This window comes from Prionailurus bengalensis, chromosome A1 (assembly GCF_016509475.1).
Source record: "Prionailurus bengalensis isolate Pbe53 chromosome A1, Fcat_Pben_1.1_paternal_pri, whole genome shotgun sequence".
Lineage (NCBI taxonomy): Eukaryota > Metazoa > Chordata > Mammalia > Carnivora > Felidae > Prionailurus > Prionailurus bengalensis.
The window spans coordinates 8709891-8731250 of NC_057343.1; the positions used below are offsets into that span (position 1 = coordinate 8709891).

Sequence of the window (21360 nt, forward strand, 5' to 3'; positions counted from 1 at the left end):
AACTGATTGGCTGTAAGGACCGGCCGCTGAGTTGAAAACTAACCTGTGTGTGTTCATAACTGACACAGGAGGGTTCAGTGTGCACAGACACCGTTCTGTTTTCTCGTGCCCACTCTTGGCGTTAACGTTTACAAATTCATTTTCGTTAGCCCTCTCACTTCCCACAATAGCCCTGTGAGGTCCATGCTCGGTATCCCCACTTACAGATGAAGAAACTGAGGTGCAGGGAGGTGGAAGGGGAGGAGATAATATCCACCCCCCCTAGTTGTTCTGCTCCCCGGTCTGCACCATGTATCCAGGTGATAACCTCGATGGTTCAGGCCAGATTCGGGCTGGTTGGCAATGAGAGAACTGGATTAGACACATGAACCACTTCCACTGACTGAATCCTTCGGAACATTGTTCTGGCTTACACAAGCCGTTTGTTTATTTCCACGTGTTTCCTTCCTCTTAGCAAGCAGTGGTTTAATGTGGCCTGCATTGTGAAGCACCCAGAGCATTTATAGAATTCGGCAGTAATTCCCAAATTCTGCGTACTTTTCGCTTACTAAATAATGAGTCTTTAATTACTGGCTGACTTAAGCTGGTTTTCAAAGAGTGATGCTGTTAACTGCCAGCTGTATCCCACAATGGTGGATAAGAATAGTGTTCTATTTTATTTTATTTTACTTTCTTTTCTTTTTTTTTTTTTTTCGTTAATTCAAGACCTCACTCAGAGGAGAGTACATCACCCACGTAGCTTCCTTGACACTTTGTTCTTCAAACAGATGAATTACTTTCCAGCCTGGAAGGCCGCCGAATCTCTAAGTTGACACGTTCTCTGAATAATAAATTTCACATAAGAGGATGATGCCAGGTGTAAGAGGGTTTGATGAAAGGACATTTGAACTTTACCAAAGATACAAAATATTTCCCTTCTTAAGAAGCGTTAATGAGGAAAAGATCCTGTGAAACTTTTTATGTTCAGTTCGGCTTCCAGTGCACGTTTTAGTGATAGATTATTCGGGCAGTATGTCAGCAGTAGGCTAAACAGTAGATGACTCCAGGTGAAATATATCCAGTCCCTGAGCCCCCTCCTTCCATCTGAAATGTCCTACAAACCTCCAGACATCCTTTCTACAATTGGACTGGTGAGCTCATCGTATGGTTCAGAAGCTCAGACTTCTTGTCTTGTAGGTGTGTGGCATCCCTTTTCCTGATGAAGTTTCTGGATTAATCATATGCTTCCTTTTCTATCTGATACTCAGGATACAGTGCAGATCCTTTTGGTGAAGTTTCGATGCATTTGTTGTTTGCGTAGATCAAAAGCATTCTCCTAGCCCTGTTTAGAACTATTTAAAACCTTGTACCGACCTTAAAAGAGCTATAGGACGTAGGTTTTGTGCTGGGAAATAGCACATTCTTTATCTTTCCTTCTCGGATACACTTTTCTTTAGAAACAAAGCAAATCTCACGAATTTTAAAGAGACGTTCCGTTCGGGTCTTCAGAGGGAGGAAAGCAGCAATCTCTTACCCTAAGTGGGTGAATACAATTCCTGGGTGTTTCGAACACTGAAGCCATTTGAATAATGTTATCATTTTTATGCAGGCCCTATCTAAATAGAATGTTGTGCCTATCCTTTTAAAATGATGAAAACAAAAAATTTAATCTTCTCCTAAAATTCTGTATACTTCTTCCAGCTGTCATTGCATATTTTCCATGGTAGATGGTCACGTTTCTAACCGGATAGCTTAATTCCAAATGAGCTACAGTTCCAGTACATTCAGGCTCTGTTTCGTGGATTAGGGCTCACAGCTGTACTCAGAGGTGTATTTAAAGGACTGACGCTTTCACAAGGATTGGATGGTGTTGTCATTGTCTTTAAGAGACTACAAATGCATAAACCATAGCAGTTTGGGGGAAGATCTAGAAGAACACGTGGGGCCACAACCACCTTGCGTATTTAAACCTGACACATGTCCCAATATGCCATCTGCTCACAATGTCAGAGCAGCCATTCATAAACAAACTGTCCCGTAGACACAGAGTGTCTGTATTTCTGTGTTGGATGGCAAACTGAAATGACCAATAAGTGTCTTCTGCCTTTGCCGTCAACTAGGCTCTAACTCAGGGGCTTCGTATTTCGATGAGGCCTCAGCTTCCCAGAAAAAAAAAGAAAAAAGCTTTGTGGATTTTGAGGAGATTCTCTGTGCCCATGGTCCTCACCCCTCTGTCTTCACCCCAAGCCTCTTGTTCCGAAGGTAAAATAACTTGGGGTAGCAGGGAGTTCTGCACAAGCTCCTTGGACCAGCCGTGCACGTACGGGTCTGATTCTCACCTCTCCTGGGTCACTCACACTGGTTTTATCCTCTGTGAGTCACTAAATAAACGTGTGTCGTATGCACATTATACAGTGATACATCCACATAAGCAAATTGTGTGTGTCTGCGCACAGGTGTAAAATCTTCAAAGGCTGCCCTTGTCTTTTATGGAGTCCCTTGCACAGAGCATTGGAATGACAGGCTTTTCTCGGAGCCTAAAGGGAGCTCTTTTCCACATCTGGTCCCAGAGAAAGGCTTTTCAAGGCCACTCACGAAGAGTCAGGTCAAATTCTAAAGCAGATGACGGCGTTACGATTGGTTGGCAATTGCAAATGGCAAGGAGGGCCCAATCCATTTTTCATGAAGTTATAATTAACATCCTGTCTGCCTCCCACAGGGTCAACCTTTGGGAATGAAGACCAGCCAGCTCCGAAGGCGGCTCTGCCTTCCAAAGACGCACCCAAGGGGGCCAGCCGGGCGACCCCTCCAGCGTCCTCCAGTGTGACAACACCCCGCCGGAGTTTGCTTCCAGCGCCCAAATCCGCATCTATACCCGCTGGTAAGACTGTGTGCCTCAGAGAAGCTCTACAGTGGAGTGCCTTTTCTGCCTTAAAAAGTCTTTTCAGACTCCCCATGTACATCAGTTATTTAGATGGGATGACAGATGAGTTTCAAATGGCATTTAAAATTAATAACAACAATACCACTATTTTCAAGGTACTTTCACGCATTCCTGTGTTTAAATTCTCACAGCTTCCTCTCGCTCCTCCCCAGACTCTTAACCTATTGAATCACACAGTTTTGTTTGGGGGGGAAAAAACCAAAACAACAACAAAAAACAAGAATCAAGCTATTTTAAGCCGATTGGCATTTGGCTCTGGAGGCCCATAGGACCAAACTTCTGACTGCTCCTCTGGGGGTGAGTCATGGAACCCTACGGGAGCCGCTGCCTCTAGAAGGATCTGAGAGCTCCCTTCCCCTCTGGCTCCAGGCTCATGCCACCAAAGCTGGAATCCAAACGAATATACCGCCCCCCGCCCCCGCCCCCCGCAAACTTTTTTTTGGAAGATAACTGAGAAAATGTGAACATAGTACTGATACTTTAAGCGTGATGTGGCCGTTGTGATTATATTTTCATAAGAGTCTTATTTTAGCCATTCACACGTGAGATGATATGCTGTCTGGGATTTGCTGCAAAGACACTTGGGATGATGGCAGGTGGAGTCAGTTTACCGGTGATGAAACAACACTGACCACAGATCGCTCGTTGTTGACGTTGGTCAATAGAATAGACTCCACTAACTAGACTGCTCTCTCTACTCTAGCATATACATAAAGTGTTGCATAATAATATGGTAAACTGTGTCAACAGAGTGGCTGCTTTAGTTGAAGGAAGGTTAAATGGAAATCAGGTATGTCAGGTGTGGTAGCAACCCAATCTCATGTGGTTGTGCCAATCTCATGGTAGGCCCATGAGAATTGCATCATCGGGCTAGCTGGGTGGCTCAGTTGGTTAAGCGTCTGACTCTTGATTTCAGCTCAGTTCGTGATCTCACCATTCATGGGATCGAGCCCTGCCTCTGGCGCTGCCCTGACAGCGCAGAGCCTCCTTGGGATTCTCTCCCTCCCTCTCTCTGTGCCCCTGCCCTGCTCATGTGCTCGCTCCCTCTCTCTCAAAATACATACATAAAAGCTTTTTAAATGTTCATTATTTTTTCAAATAGCTCGGCTACGTAAGAGATTTCTGAAAGCCATGTGATCTTGATAACAGGAATTCTCTTCCACTTTGCATGGCTTCATAAAACATTCTACTGTACTGAATCTAATTTGGTCCTCACGGAAACTCTGAGAGGAAGGCAGAAAGCTTTCTTTCACAAAAGAGAGACGGACAGACCGCAACCCAGCGCGTGAAACACTTGTCCCAGGTCATCTGATGGCATCAGGAAATGAACACAGGTTGTGCGCGTTTGCAGTGCCTTTTCCGCGATATTATCAGTATCAGATGGGGGCGATCAAAATTCCGCCATCCACAGCGTGTCTGTTATAACATCAAGTTCCGTGTGACCACGAAGGTAGCAGTAAGAGAATGGCACCAAGGACTTCTTGCCTCAGGCTACGTCCTCCTTGAGATGGCCTGGTATAGAGCTCGGGGTGACGCCATGACCACTGTGTTGGCTTCCGTTACTCCTGGCTCGTAGCTCAGCGCCCTGATACGCAATCTGGAGGTTTTCCTTAAAATTCCAAATAATGCCTTTAAGAGAAGTAGGAGCCTTTTCATAGAAGCCGAAATCGTGTGTGTGTGTGTGTGTGTGTGTGTGTGTGTGTATGTGTGTGTGTGTGTGTGTGTGTGTGTGTGTATGTGTGTGTGTGTGTGTGTGTGTGTGTGTGTGTGTGTGTGTGAAAACACTCACCTAGCCCTCCTTGAGTGGAGACGTGTGTGTGATTTTCTCCAGAGGCAAAATTTAAGTCTGTACTTTCTCGGTTCCTTCTTGTGATGAGCCATCCCTTTCTTTGTCAAAAATTCAAGTGTACGTTCTTTCAAGCTGACCTACGAGGCATCCAGTGGATTTACTGGACTTGCTCTTCTAAGTTAAAAACACGATGATGATAATTGCTTTCTTCCTTATTCCAGACCAACATATGTTGTATTGTTGCTCTTCCTTGACCAGTTCAGTTACTGGGTTCCTGAGTATCTGTGCTGGGGATAGAATAGTCTGGAGATAGAAAGATGAGTGAGACACCGTTCCTGTCCCAAAAAGGTTCACAGGCTGGTGGTAGAGAAGCACAAAAAAATAGTTGCAGAAACATTGTTAAGTGTTATAATGAACTATTAGTATACAGTCTAATGTTGATCATCTTGCTTGGCCTCAGCCCAGCCAACCTCATGGAGCGGTTTATGTTGTAGTGCTAGCTGGTCCTTCTGTCATAGGATGTCTGGGGGGCTCAGTTGGTTGAGCGTGCAACTCTTGATTTCAGCTCAGGTCATGATCCTAAGGTCATGGGATTGAGCTCCATGTTGAGCCCCACACAGAGTGTGGAACCTGCTTAAGATTCTCTCTCTCTCTCTCTCTCTCTCTCTCTCTCTCTCTCTCTCCCTCTGTCCCCCTCTGACCCTCTCTCCAGCTCGTGCCCCCCCCCAGCTAAAATTAAAAAGGAAGGAAAAAGAAAGATATGTTCTTTCCTTTCCCCATCCATCCCATCCATCAAGAGAATAAGATCAGTGAGGGAGAAGCCATATTTGCTTTGTTGCCCAGCTAGGGTAAGGAGACCACACACATTGCTTAAAATCCCAGAGAAAATGGAATTGAGATGTCAGGGAAAGGTATGGATTGGGAAAATGAAGCCAAAAGCTCATTTTAAAGATGTCAGGACTTTGTCTTCCAAGTTTTATCTAATTCTAACACCTAAGGCTTTCTTGCATTTCAAAGTTATAGCTAAAAGGTGAATTTTATCACTGCACGTTAGCTTTGCATTTATCCCATGGGTTGGAATTTCTAAGTTAAATAAAATCTAGTTTCAGAAATAAAATCAGCTTTCACATTGCCTTGTGTCATCAAAGCTTCTTAAAAATGAGAAGGTAGGCATGCAGATTACCACTAAATCCCAAATCATTGGATTTCTTGGGACTGTAAGGTGTCTGGGTATGTTAATTACTTAGATAATGCCAACCCTTGTTTTTTTTACCCCGTGTTGTTGGGAACATTTCTGAACTGCAATGCTCTGCTTCTTTCCCTTGGCGATTCCAGGCAAATGATGGCAGAGCTCTTGTATCTTTGGGTCATCTGCTCAATTACTGTCATCCATAATTGTAGATGCAACACGTTTCCCAACAGAAATACCCTGGGATGCTTGGGCTGTTGCTTTAACCTAGATTTCATCCTGGTTCATTCATTCAGGAAACATCTAAGTACTTATTTTCAGCCATAGGGTGACTTGGATTCAAGGATAATTAGAAAAGTTCTTGCTTTTAGGAAGCTTACACTATGGTACACCGAGTTATAAACCAATAAATGGAGTGTGAGTGCAAGAGATCTATAGTCTTAACAGCTGGATTCTAGTTAATTCTAGCAGACCAAACATTCAGAGTAAAGTGGATTAAGAAAAAATGACCTGAAAAGGTTTAAATTAAATATGATAGGTTTTTATTATTTATTTAATCACTTTCCCTTTGTTGTTTATTTAATCATTTTCTAACTTATTTATTATTTAGTTGTTTTCTGACTTCAGAAAAGATCCAAAGGAGCATGCAGTAAAGGGCACAAAATAACACAGTTGCAAAGATAAAATTCCAATAAAAACAGGAAAATCCTGATGAAACTAGGCTCAGTTTCCTGGCTCAAGAGCAAAAGAAGAAATACAATCAGAGTTTGGAAAAAGAGCATGTCATTTCTTCGGAAGAGAGAAACTTATTTCCTAGCGCACACTTTTAAGATTTAATTCTGTGGATTAAAAAATACATACGTTGAACAACATAGTGGACAACAACTTTGTTGTAAACCTATCTATTGTGATAATAAAATAATTAGAAAAGAGTTTAAAATTCCGGAATAGGGAGGGGCGCCTGGGTGGCTCAGTGGGTTAAGCGTCCAACTTCGGCTCAGGTCACGATCTCATGGTTCATGGGTTCGAGCTCCATGTCGGGCTCTGTGCTGACAGCTCGGAGCCTGGAGCCCGGAGCCCGCTTCGGATCCTGTGTCTCCCTCTCTCTGCCCCTCCCCTGCTTGCAGTCTCTCTCTCTCTCTCAAAAATAAACATTAAAAAAATTTTAAAAAGATTTTGGAATAGGGAAGGCTTTTCTAAACATGACATGAAACCTTGAAATGCTTAAAAACTGATAAAAATAGCTATGTAAAAATTTATAATTTTCCACAATGAAAGACATAGAATTAAGGAGATAGACTGAATGAAAATGCTGCAACAAAGCGTTCAATGAAAATAAATAGGAAAGATACAACTTAATTGGAGAAACAGAAGAGATGAATGGGTAATTCACACAGAAGTACAAAATAGTCAATGGTCATAAACATAGGAAAAGATGTTCAAATGCACTAATAACTAAATGCATTTAGCTTTTTAAATGAGATACCATCTTTTTCATTCAGATTAGAAAAAATTAAAAAGGTTTATCACAGCCGGCATTAGTGAGAACACTGCAAACGAACACTACAGTGTTCGTTAACAGGAATATAAATCTGCACAAGCTTGTAGAGGACAATTGGTCACCTACAAAAATTTAAGCGTATATAATGTGTAATCCAGTGTTTCTGCTTCTGGGAATCTCTCTTACAAAAATTCTTGCTTAGACAGCAATGACATCCAAGTACAACTTTTTTGGCAACAGTGATTACAATATTAAAAAATTGGAAACATGGGGCGCCTGGGTGGCGCAGTCGGTTAAGCGTCCGACTTCAGCCAGGTCACGATCTCGCGGTCCGTGAGTTCGAGCCCCGCGTCAGGCTCTGGGCTGATGGCTCAGAGCCTGGAGCCTGTTTCCGATTCTGTGTCTCCCTCTCTCTCTGCCCCTCCCCTGTTCATGCTCTGTCTCTCTCTGTCCCAAAAATAAATAAACGTTGAAAAAAAAAAATTTAAAAAAAAAAAAAAAATTGGAAACAATCTAAATATGCATCAATATGGAGATATTTAAATAAGCTATGATACATCTATTCACTAGACTGCTGTTTAGTCTTTCAAAAAGAATGATGGGGGCACCTGGGTGGCTCAGTCAGTTAAGCGTCTGACTTCGGCTCAGGTCATGATCTCGCAGTTCGTGGGTTCGAGCCCCGCGTTGGGCTGTGTGCTGACAGCTCGGAGCCTGGAGCCTGCTTCCGATTCTGTGTCTGTCTCTCTCTCTGCCCCTCCCCTGCTCACACACACACACACACACACACACACACACACACACACTATCTCTCTCTCTCTCTCTCTCTCTCAAGAATAAGTAAACATTAAAAAAATTTTTTTAAATAATGATCATTACCTCATAGATCTCGGTGTGGCAACAACAGAAAGTTCTAGTGTTTAGTGCTAAACAAACACTAGTTAGTTAAAAGATATATACTGAACATCCTGTCCATGGCTGTTGCCAAGAATTTTAGAAGCTTAGCCTTGGTCTTTCAATAGTCCTTTTTCTCAAAATTTTCATGAAAAGTTTTTCTGCTGTTCATGTCAAATACAAAATCTCAATGGTGCCTTGATCCCTGTAATTCTACGTGAATTTCGGCTTTACCCGTTGCTTCTTCATACTTGTTTGCAGTTGTTGTAGCAAATAGGAAAATATTTTCAGTTGAAAATATTGATCTGAAGATAGATTACTTCTGGGTCAATATGCCCTCTGATTCTGTCATGTTGACGTGATGGATTATAGAAAATACAATTACTTTATTCACCCTATGTTATGGAAGGATTTCCTACGGTTATATAGAAAATGAACAGTTGGTAACTTGTCAGAGGGAAAAAAAAAAAACCTCTGGGAATAGGAAGGCTGTCACTCCACTTGTATTGTAAAAATTGTTTGACTAATTTAAAAGTAGATTCTTATTTCTGAATTAAATGCCACAAATGTCGGTATTTCTGAGCCTAGTGTAATTTAAAAGTACAAGTCTCTGGTCAACATTATTAAAGCGTGTCTACCGAGCCCTTCGGCATGTACAATGAGCTGCTGAAACAGACACTCCCACCTTCCCTCCGGTCCGGCCAAACACCATCGCCCCTTTCTGAGCACACCTTAAAGGAAGAAAGTTGAGGAAGAGCCTGCTGAAATAAAATATTCTGCTTCCGGAAAAGACAGGGCAGGTAAAAGGATTGCTTTAAGTGCTATTGGAATCTTGGCTCTAGATGATTTGGGGGGTTGTTGTTACCGTAGCCTGTAATATATGCCCTTTTAACCTAAATAGCTCCAAGATCGTGTTGTTTTCTAATCACAAGAGTCATGGCATCCCACAGTGTGGACTCACGTGTGTTCACAAACCTCCGGGAGTGGCACCCGAAGGAGGCAAGTTGGAAGCAATTAGGCTACGCTGGGCTCTTCAGTATGGAAGATGTTATTGCTTTATGTCGACTGCGTTCTCCCTGAGGCCGAGTCTCCCTTGCAATCCCTTATTTGTCACCGTGAAGCCAACAGGGGAACCAGCAATAGGTGGGGGACAGGGGAGCCGATAGTAGAGTAGAAGCGTTTAGAAAGAATCTCTGTTGGAGAAAGATAAAAGCAGTAAATTGGAGACCACTCCTTTGCGTGAGGTCACGGAGACAGGGAAATAGCATGGGGATGATGTATGGAATGTCCGGAAGGAGGATCTGTCCACTTCATCATTCTAAAAGTCGTGTTCCTGGGTGTCCCGGAAGGCCTGTTTGCTGTTCTTTCTGGCCACCAGTGGGGAGGTTCCTAGCGCCTCCCAGCAGCCAGGAAGTGCTGTGATTCACCAGCTGTGACACCAGAGTCAACCCTTAGTCGTCCTGGGGAGTGAGGACGGGTGGAATTTGATTGCGTGAGCATCAGCTCTTTCAACAAATGTTTACTGAGCCCCTTCTTTGAGTTGAGCCCTGTGCTGGGTAGTTGGGGAAATCATGATGTATGAGACAGACAGTTTTTGCCCCTGTGGATCCGAGGGCATAACAGGAGAGAAAAACATAGAATCTGTACTTATCAGTACATGATTAATTATTTAATTACAGTCATGCTAAGTGCTGTGAAAGGGAAATGAGTATACAATGAAGGTATATTACACAGACGTAATGTAGTGTGCAGAAAACACACAGGCCCAGATCTAAATGATCAGCAGAAGTTGCCAGACCGCAATGGTGGGGAACAGCGTTCCATGCGGGTGAACCATGGGAACTTCCTCTTTGTAAATATTAGAGGTTCCCAAGTCTCCCTCCCCGTAAAATCTTGGATCGGGGCTGCTAACCATTAGATCTGAAAATACGTACACCCTACTTTTCCCTTCCAACCTTTTTATGGAGGAACTTGCTAGCTGTGAAATAGTCAAAAGACAGCATATGCGAAAAAGAAATTGCATAGAAAATCTGTAGCTGCTTCATCAGTTTCTGATGTTATTGGTGAGTCCACCTTGACTTTAATGATTACATAAAAGTTGTCCCTTCAGGAGCTCGTGGGGAGTTTGATTTTTTATGTTGTTGTTTTTTAGGACACTTAAACTCTTGAGTTTTAAGTTTTAAGCTCTTAATAAGTTTGAAACTCTTAATAATCTCATCCTCTATTTCCGGTTTTGTGGTGTGCTATTTAACAATTATAATTAAATGCCCCAGAATGATCTAAGTAAGGGAGAAGATACATTTCTCTTTCTCTGCTATGTCTCAAATTCTTTCATTAAAACAACAAGAGGGGCACCTGGGTGGCTCAGTCGAGCATCCGACTTCGGCTCATGGTTCATGAGTTCGAGCCCCACATTAGGCCCTGCACTGACAGTTCAGAGCCTGTTTAGGATTCTCTCTCTCTCTCTCTCTCTCTCTCTCTCTGCCCCTGCCCCACTTGCTCTCACTCACTCTCTCTCTCTCAAAATAAATAAATAAAAGCTTAAAAAATATTTTGGGTGATTTGAGAAACGTTCTGGGACAACCCATAGTACCAGAGGAGAATTTATAAAATGCAGTGACTCACCTTGCTATTCAGCGACCCGCAGGGTGTGAAACCTTTTGTTTTGTGGCAACTCCTCAAAAGTAAGGCACAAAAACCCAACTTCCGTTTAAGAGTATATCCACGGATCTGAAAGGTGACACACCTGGTATTTTGCCCACTCCGTTTGTCAGCCTCGAGGAGCTATGGGAGCCGGCCCAGCCGTAATTAATGCAAATGGTCTTTAGAGCTGTGTTTTCCATTGTGATTTCTGACATTTATGTGTTTCAGCACTCTGCCTACTGTGCCGTAAATGCATTGTTATGCAAATTGCTATCGTGATGTAGCGCGGTCTCTTAGCATGATGAACATGGAACTTTTAATTACATGTCAGCGTTTAAAACTTTTCATTTCCTTCCAGATTCACATATCCTACTAGCTCACTTACACTGATGAAATGCCTGCTGCTAATTACGGTCTTCATGGGGACCGTCTAAAATGCAAATATAAGAAAGAGACAAATGCCGGTGATCCATTTTCTACGAAGAAGAGTAGCACATTTCTTGGACATTGCAGAGCCTTCCTGTCTTTCATTTTTCATCCCTTCATCAGCATATTTGTGTTGAGAACGACTCAACACTGCCCCGTGTTACTAATCGGTAATCAGCCCCCCAGCCTAGCCGACAAGAGTCCACATCCCTCGCTCCCGCCCTTCCCCACAGTTGGCAGCCGCACTTCACCGTCTGAACGCAAATCTAGTCCTGTTCCACCCCCGCTTGGGACGTCTTAGTGGCTTCTCCTTAACCACAGGCACAGACCCCATGTAACTGTAACACGAGGTGAGTCCAGGCAGGGACAACACCAGGTGGAGCTGTCGCACAAAGTAAACTTTATCTGCCGCAAGTCCTAATAGCACTTATTGAGTCCTTACTGTATGCTCAGCCATACCCCTCATCGCCTTGCTTTGTCGCTCGTAACTCTTCTTAACCCCCTTTTATCGACGAGGAAGCTGGATTCGAGAAAGCAAATAATTAGCCCCAGGTAACAGAACCAAATGTCGGGGTTGGACTCAAGCCTGCAGAGCTCCCACGTGCACCCAGGGCCCGTCTCGTAGCCCTGGCCCCGGGTGGTCCTGACGGTGATGGCCCTCCTCACCCAGCAGCTGTGGCCAGTGTCACACAGCAGAGGACCAGCCTGCTCCAGCTGCCAGCATGGGCACTTTTGTGTCCGTGACCTGGGAAAAATGACAAGTTATCAGACCTGTATTTAAATTTTTTTTTAAATGGATCCTTTAAAAAAAAAATTGGCGACACCTGTTTAGGTTTTAAAAAACAAAAGTCACCTTGGACATCTTTCTGTCTCCACGTGATTTTTATTCCAGTGAATGGAGCGACTTGATGAGTAAGCTGCATTGAATTTCTGTCACGTAGAATTCGGATGGCAGAGGAAATAGCTTTTTTTTTTTAATTTTTTTTAACGTTTATTTATTTTTGAGACAGAGACAGATTATGAACGGGGGAGGGTCAGAGAGAGAGGGAGACACAGAATCTGAAACAGGCTCCAGGCTCTGAGCAGTCAGCACAGAGCCCGACGCGGGGCTCGAACTCACAGACCGTGAGATCATGACCTGAACCGAAGTCGGACGCTTAACCGACTGAGCCACCCAGGCGCCCCGCAAATAGCTTTGAAGTTACATGCAGATTCCAGTTGTGGTCACCCCGCTAATGGCTCTGTGACCCTGATCTGATTACTTAACCTTCCTGACCTCGGATGTCTCATTGGAAAAAGGACAATATAACAACCTTGTTCAGTGATGATTTCATACACCAGTACGGTGCTTATAATCTATAGGTTCTAAACAAGTATTTATAATAAGTTAATACCGCTAGTAAGTACCATTTTTTGCAGGCTTGATAAGTGCCTGGCATTGTGCAAAGCACTTTTAGTATATTCTGTTGTACCCTCACAGCAGCCTGTGGGGTAGCTACTGTTACTCTTTTCCATTTTACACCTGACGAAACGGAGCTCAGAGAGTTTAAGTAACCTGCCTGAAGTCATACAATGAAGCAAACAATAGAGTTGAGTGTCTGGACCCCAGACAGATAAGCCCATATATGCTAAGCAGCCTCCCCATAGGTCTTGTACCTAACTTCAGAAGAAAAGAGTTAAAAAAAAAAAATCTGACCTTCTCTACTGTTGGTGAAGATATAGAGCATGACAAATTGCCACAGTCCTGTCAGGAGACAGGGAAATGGACCCAGCCTCTTTGGAAAACAGTGTGACATTGTCTTACAATGTTTGCACCTGCCTTAAGTTAGGGCTTCTGCATGTACGTGTATAAGAAATGCATACACACGTGTATCAGGAGACACATACAAGTACGTTCAAAACAGCATTGCTAAAAGTTCCTCAAGCTTCCATCGGAACAGCTGTGCTGTGATATATACACACCACGGATCCCTATTTGGCAATGACCGTGGACTAGGGCTGCATGACTGTTACAGTGTTTAGTAAAAATTGCAAGACACAGCATAGTGACTGATTACACAGTTAATAAAGAAGGGCGCCTGGGTGGCTCAGTCAGTTAAGCGTCTGACCCTTGATTTTGGCTCAGGTCATGATCTCACAGTCTTGATATTGAGTCCCACATCTGGCTCCATGATGGGCATGAAGCCTGCTTAAGATTCTCTCTCTCTCTCTCTCTCTCTCTCTCTCTCTCTCTCTTCCCCTCTCTCTCCCCCCATCTGCCCCTCCCCCTTTCAAAAGTAAAAAAAAAGTTTATAAATAGACTTAAGGATATTGCTTAAGGGTGCATGTGGAATAGCAAGGAAAAGCAAGGAATAATGGCTAAAGCATGACAGTGGCTTTCCTGAGTGGGAAGGAGGAAGCTTGAGACATGATAAGCTCTGGGTGCCAGTGATGTTTGAATGTTCTTGTTCTTGACCTGAGTAACAACTTCGTGAGTGTTGGCTTTCAATTACTTGTAAAACTGTGCAACTAAGTTTTAAGCAGTATTTTTCACAACAAAAAGTGTTTAAAACTGTATTATAGTATTTTGTTAAGAAAAGAAATATATAGGGGCACCTGGGTGGCGCAGTCGGTTAAGCGTCCGACTTCGGCCAGGTCACGATCTCGCGGTCCGTGAGTTCGAGCCCCGCATCGGGCTCTGGGCTGATGGCTCGGAGCCTGGAGCCTGTTTCCGATTCTGTGTCTCCCTCTCTCTCTGCCCCTCCCCCGTTCATGCTCTGTCTCTCTCTGTCCCAAAAATAAATAAAACGTTGAAAAAAAATTAAAAAAAAAAGAAAAGAAATATATATATATATACACACACATAACATGGTCTGAAGTAATGCATTTCAGTGGGTTCATAGTGGTTATTCCTAGGTAAGGAAATGGCAAAAATGAAGAAAACATGTATTTTCTCATTTTTCTACAATGGACATGTGTCGTTTTATGAAAAAGGAAATGACTTACTTAAATATTTATTTGCATGTCATGACTGGGTCTTGATTTGTCACCTTATGAGCCAGCCAACTTAAACTGTATGCAATGGCCCATAACAGTTTTACTTCCTGTTTCCTTTTCTATTTTTTTCAGTAGTCATCATTCCATTCATTGGCAACCTCGATCTCATGTATGGTTTCCCATTTATAAAAAAAAAAAAAAAAGAAAAAAGAAAAGTAGCACATTAAGTATTTAACTGAACAGTGGTATTTTTTAGCCTTATATTGGGTTTTTCAGGGGAATTCAGAAATGCTGGGGGGAAACAGTAAGAATACTCACCTTGCTAGTGAAGGGCCAGAGACGAGGTAGGCTGGACCCAAGAAGCAAACAAACCCTCTGGTGTCATATTCCACCCTGCTGGTCCTGCGTGGGCTGGCCCTGTACCCCTTGAACCTTTGCACATGATCCCCCGCCCGACTGTACCCTTTTCTTCTTGCCGATTCTTCTGCATACTTCACATCTTAGCTCAAGAGTAACCTTCTTGGGAGAAGCCCTACCTCGTTCCTTCTTGGAGCTCCCAGAAAGCAATCTTTCCTCAGGCCCCCAGCTGCCACTTGCTAGGCTATCTTGTCATTACTTATTTACATGTCCCGCTAATTGGTGGATTTCAGAAGGAGGATTTTGTCTTTTCGCCTTGAAATCGGCACTAGCTGATATCATGCAAAGTACAGCGGAGCCACCCAGTAAATCTATGATGAAGGAAGGAAGGAAGGAATGCAGAGGACCTTTTAAGGAACGAATAGTTCAGAACATGAGGAAGGGCTGACACAGCCTGTGGAGTAAAACTGCAGAATACTAACACGAGGGCGATGTTTAATACTAAATAGACCGAGCTAGGGATTTTTATTTATATGTGGAAAATGTTAGCGCTTAAAAGCACAATTTTGTTGTTATCTCGAATTAATGTGAAAGCAAATCGTTGGGTCGAATGAGACCAACAATCCAGACCATTTCTTTCATGTAGGCTCACCTAACTAAAACTGCCACGATAAATAAAACCCTTATGTCTGTTTGTATAATTTCAAAAATATAAAGTATTTTTCCCACCACCACTTACGTATCCACATTTTCTCAGTACCTAACAGATCATGCGGTGTCTTGATTCCCCTGGAGAGCTGCTTGTTTTCTTCTCACAAATCCATCACCTTCAGAGCCTTACTCATTTTGTTTCTAACAGTGTGTAAAGTGATTTCTCATTACTCACTCAGGGCTTGCCTGTTTATTATGTAGGGAGAGAGAGGTGTTGGAGAACAAATAAGAAGGAGACAATAAGGAGAGGTTTCAAAATGTCAGGAATTCATCTAATCTCAAGGCTGATTTCATTTCCCACAGAGGAAGAACATAATTAGTAAGAACAACTAACTCATTTGCTCATAAATGTTTACTGAGTGGGCAATTCTCCTATAATGCATTGTCTAGTGGGAAATATAAACAGGTAGAAGGTCTATAGTATAATAAAGTTGTAGCCACAGAGCATGATAGCAGCATCTAGAAACCTCTAGGTTGAGATCTAAAGGATAAGTTGGAGCAGAGCAATCTGGAGACAAGAGAATAAAGGAAGCTGCTTCAGAATCCCACAAGAGAAGTGACACTAGTCTGAATTAAGTCGCGCTAACTATGAGAAGGGAGGTGGGCTAAATTTAAGAGAGCTACGTGATTATGTTTCACAGGATTTGGTGTTTTATTGCATGTGAAGAAGTGAGAAAGAGGGAGGGGACAAGGATGAAATCAACATTTCTGGTTTAGGCAAAAAACATTTACTGAGAGAAGGCAGGACTGGAAAGAAGTTTTGTTGGGTGACAAGGAGTTTGATTTTGGCTATATTGAGTGTCATGTGCATGGGAGATATCCAAAAAAAGACATTTATATATAGAATATATATGGAGTACAAATATATACATATATATATGTATGTATATATATATATATATACACATATATATATATATATACGTACACACACACACACACACACACACACACACATATATGGAGGACAAATAGTAGGAGTTCCATAAAAAGGAAACAAAGAAGTCAGAGGGGAGGGAATTAACAAAGTAATACTTCAAGAAATTTCCTAGAACTCATAGGATGACAATTTGCAGACTAAAAGAACCTACCAAGTGCCCAGTACAATTAATGCAAAACGACCCACACCAGGATCCATAGTACGAAATTGCACTGGGAAAAAGAAGAGGCACCAAGACCCTCCCAAGAGAACAAACAGATCACGTACAAAAGGTTGGAACTAGAAAGGCATCCAACTCCTCAGTAACAACCCTGCAAGCTGAAGGAGAAATGCATTCACAGTTCTGGAGAAGATGATTATCACATGAGAATTCTGGATTAAGCCAGTCATTTGTATGAAGAAATCTTTAGCCATGAATGATGTAATTTACCTCCTATGTACATTTCTTTGGAATCGAAAACAAAATGTGCTTTACCAGAATAAGGAAGCAGACCAAGAAAAAGGAAGACATGAGGTCCAGAAAAAAAGGGACCCAATATAGGAAAGAGGCAAAGGAAGGGTGCCTGGGTGGCTCAGTTGGTTAAGCGTCCAACTTCGACTCAGGTCATAATCTCGCGGTTTGCAAGTTCGAGCCCCACATCAGGCTCTGTGCTGACAGCCTAAGACCTGGGGCCTGCTTCAGATTCTGTGTCTCCCTCTCTCTCTGCCCCTCCCCTACTCACACTTCTCTTTCTCTCTCTCTCTCTTTCTCTCTCTTCTCTCTCTCTCAAAAATAAATAAACATTAAAAAAAGATTTAGGAAAGAGGCAAAGGAATTTCCAGAATTATGATGAAGGGAGGTTTTAGGATGACAGTCCTGCAATAATCATAGAAATTACCAGCTAGAACAAAATGGGGAATTGAGGGCTCCAGGAAAATAAAATGAAACTTTTTACATAATTGTGAGAAGAGACTCATGCTGATAGAGAGTTTTGGTGGAGAATTAGCAAAATATATATGGAAATGTAAGTAAACAAAAACCAAGGCAGCTGTTAAATCCAGGAAAAACAAAAAGTCATACAAGTAAGAAAATCGCTCAGTTGTGAATAATATTTATGTAATTGTAACAAGATGAACAGTAAATTTTGACTTAACCAAAAATTATGGTACAACTGTATTGATGAGGGAGGTAGTCTAGAAGCAAACCTATAAATATCAAAATTATTATTTTCTGTAATAGGAAGATATTACAATATTGTCTCAAATGTAAATACCAAGAAATGCCTGGCTGGCTCAGTAGGTAGAGCATGCAACTCTTGATCTCCGGGTTGTGAGTTTGAGCACCACATTGGGTGTAGAGATTACTGAAAAATAAAATCTTTTCAAAAATAAATAATAATTAATTAATTAAAAAAAGAAATAGCAGTATAAACCTTTACTTAGGTATATGGAGATAACTACTAGCAAAAATAGCTGAAAAATTGAAAGTAACGAATATGAATTGGGCATATGGAGAGTGGGATACTGAGGGCTTTTTTAAAGCCTGTGGAATGATCTTTTAGAAAGGCTCAGATGTTGAACTTTTTTTTTAATAGGTTAAAAAGAGGAGAAAGAAAAGATGAGAAAAAATAGAATTACTGGCCTGTGTTGTGGCTGCAGTTACAGTTGGTGACTATAAATTTGATGGCCCTGTGTCATTATGTCTTCAGCTGGACTAGTGGAAGGTGAGAGCTCAGTTAAGCTAGGGTTAGATTCTGCATAGAGTTGTGACCATTGGTGGTTTCTGTGCTATTAGAGCAAGAGTGTGAAGGGGAGGATAGTGGAAGTGAAGTACACTGGGATCAACTTTAGATTGGATAGGAAAGGAGGTTGAAGACAGAAAGAGCCTGCTGGCTGGGGGTAAAGGGATTCACAGTCTAGATTAGAGAAATGAACAGCTTGGAGTGGCAATAGGAAAGTGAGACGGCTGGAGGGTAGAAGGTTGTGTCCAAAAGTGGGGTATGTGAATTTGAGAGGTGAAGTTCTGGTTGATGACAGGGTCAAGGGTGATACCCAGAGTTCCTGATCAAAGGCGCCTGGCAGGAGTATCGGATGTCAAAGGAATGAAAAACTGGGATGGCACATGAGTCATGCGAGAGGTCGTTGACATTTCTAGGATGATGGCAGAACCTGGGGTAAGGAGGAAGCCCATACCTGGGGATGAGTGAGAGACAGTAACCTTGCTGCAGGTGACAACAGGGAACAGTGTTAGTGTTGACCAGGCAGAACTGTAGAACCTCAAAGGAAAAGGGCTTTAAAGTGAGTGTGGACGCTTCAAGTTCTGGTGGGATATTCAGTAGTTTGAAGGGGACCTCCAAACTCAAAGATAAATTGGGTCAGGAGGGTAAGGACAAGTGGTGACCATTTGAGAAGTTTGCTCTGGGGAGAGATTGACCATGAAAGTGGAAGAGGGGCATTATTTACCAAAGGGTAAGGAGTTCCACACAGTGTGGACTGAGGGTCAGAGAAAGGAAGGTTGCGTCACAGATAGAAAGGAGGTAAGGATTCACTGACCTCCACATTTAGAAAACAAATAGCTTGAGCCGTTCTCGGGTCTCCCAGCCCAAAATAGAAGACCTTCAGCCTCTTCGTCCTCCTGCCCTCTCCCCTGACTCCACTTTGAGCGTTCTCACCCCGGCCCCATCCTACTTCCTTTTAGACCCTCATAAGGGGTCCGATTCACCAAATTCATTGTGCTTCTGAGTACAGGTGGGTAGGCAGGCCTTAGGATTCATTTTGTCTCAGGGCTCACTGGGGCCGTTGCGGTACAATGAAACGTAGACTAAAATGAGGGCGGGAAATCACAGGTTCAGATCTTGGCTCAGCCACATACCTGTAAACGTGGGTATGTTACAACCTCCACACCTTACGTTTCTTCATTTGCACAGTAACAATACCAGAGCAATAGCAATAGAGTTTAGGAGTGGGGTAAAGTGAGACAATATACACAGAAGCAGCTGCAAGCTAGTTCCCGGTGTTTCTTATTTTTTTAATAATCCTTTTAATGTTTACTTACTTTTCAGAGGTGGGGGGAAGGGGCAGAGAGAGAGCGAGACACAGAATCCCAAGCGGGCTCCAGGCTCTGAGCTGTCAGTGCAGAGCTTGACGCAGGGCTCGAACCCACAGACCGTGAGATCGTGACCTGAGCTGAAGTCAGACGCTTAACCGACTGAGCCATCCAACTAGGCGCCCCTAGTTCCCAGCATGTATAAATGCTAAAGATGTAGACGTTGAACGAAAGTATAACCTTTGTGACCGCTCACACCGCTCTCTTTCCCTGGAATAGTACCTACTGCATAGTTGGTGCTTTCTTTTTTTTTTTTTTTTTTTTTTTCAGTTGGTGCTTTCTGATGGATGAGCGAGAGCACGTCACGGGGGGGGATATATTTTTCGACGCGTTCCTGTCTAGATGACGTTTCTGTGCTTCATTCTATTCAAACTCTATAAATCTTCCCTTGAAATGTCCCCACATTCCATTTGTCTCATAAGTGACATCAGAATCCCCACTTCCTGGTTACATCATTCATTTTTCCGGTTTACCTCCTTTCAGTTACGTTGGCAGAATAATAATTACTTGCACTGTTGCCACATTCGCATTTCATTTTTCTTCTGGCTCCTCTGTGTCTTCCTTCCATGGCTTTTCATGTTCCTTGTCTGGGAGCGGGTCCATGAGGCCGGGAAAGGATCAGTCCCGTCACCTCGGCTTTGACAGGTGCCTGGCGTAAGAATATTGGACAGATGGGGGATAAAGTCTATTGCTGTGTATGTTTCTTTATCCTTTTTGTTTCTTTTCTGACTTAGAACTACTTGCATGCATGTTAAGAGCCTATAAAAAAGTTCCCATTGTTTTTTTTGACATTTTTTGACATTTTTAAAATTTATTTTATGAAACAAGTATATAGCATCCTGGTGACCATTATCTTAAATCTGATTTTGTCCCCCATTCTGAAGTGCTCAGTCAGGACCCCGAATGACCCGCTGTCACTTGTCATTTCATTCTGTTTTTAGGATGACAGCCTCACCCTCAGAGCGATCCCATCATTCTTGATTGGGCAGCTTTCCTCATATTCTCACAGCTCCCAGGCACATGACCTCCGCCTCAAGTACCTGTGATGAACGGGGTGTTAATCACTTTACCATGTCCCGTTCAGGGGTAAAACACGAAGTGGGTCTTCTCCTGGCAGTTGCCACACTCACTCGTGTCACTGGGGAAGGCCCTGTCCACATGAGAAACTGACATTTTACACTATTCTTGTTTTTTTTTTTTTTTCTTTTGCTGGGCAACTGTGTATGGATTTCTAGGCAGAACCTTTCAACTTAAGACCTTTGTGATGCTTTTTTGCTGCTTTATACATAGTGAAACACTTTAGGACTCTTTGAACTTCCAATAATTGCCTGCACTGGGGTGGATATTATCAGTAACAGAGTTTCAGATTAAAACTATGAACCTTTGGGGTGCCTCGATGGCTCAGTTGATTAAGTGTCTGACTTCGGCTGAGGTCATGATCTCATGGTTCATGGGTTCAAGCCCTGCATTAGGCTCCACGCTTACGGTGTGGAGCCTGCTTGGGATTCTCTCTCTCTCTCTCTCTCTCTCTCTCTCTCTCTTTCTCTGTTCTTCCCCAACTCACACTTTCTCTTTCAAAATAAATAAATAACTAAATTTTTTTAAAAACCTATGAACTTATGGGGCACCACCGTGGCTCAGTTGGTACAGTATCTGACTCTTGATCTTCGGGTCGTAAGTTCAAGCCCCACGTTGGGTGTGGATTCCACTTTAAAAAAAAAAAGACTTTGAACTTATCCTCTGATACCAGTGAGGCTGGTATTTCTTCCCCTTCCCAGCCCCTTCTCCCTCCGACCCTAAAAGTTCCCCCAGTAGGGCTCTGAATTTTATACACATGCCTTCTTTTGTAGAGCTCTGAATCTCCAGGTACAGAAGGTCCACACGGAGGTACATGAGTAGTTTTGACTAAGAACCCATAAGGCATGAGCA

The 21360-nt window shown here is 42.8% G+C and overlaps 1 protein-coding gene across 2 annotated transcripts in view; it reads left to right on the plus strand.

Annotated features, from left to right (window-relative positions):
* The window catches only part of MTUS2 (microtubule associated scaffold protein 2), a 373273-nt gene that overhangs the window by 195298 nt on the left and 156615 nt on the right, over positions 1 to 21360 (plus strand). For both annotated transcript variants that reach the window (XM_043576011.1, XM_043576018.1), the window contains exon 4: positions 2699 to 2860. In XM_043576011.1, the coding sequence (XP_043431946.1) occupies positions 2699 to 2860 (162 nt within the window). The remainder of the gene's footprint in view (positions 1 to 2698; positions 2861 to 21360) is intronic.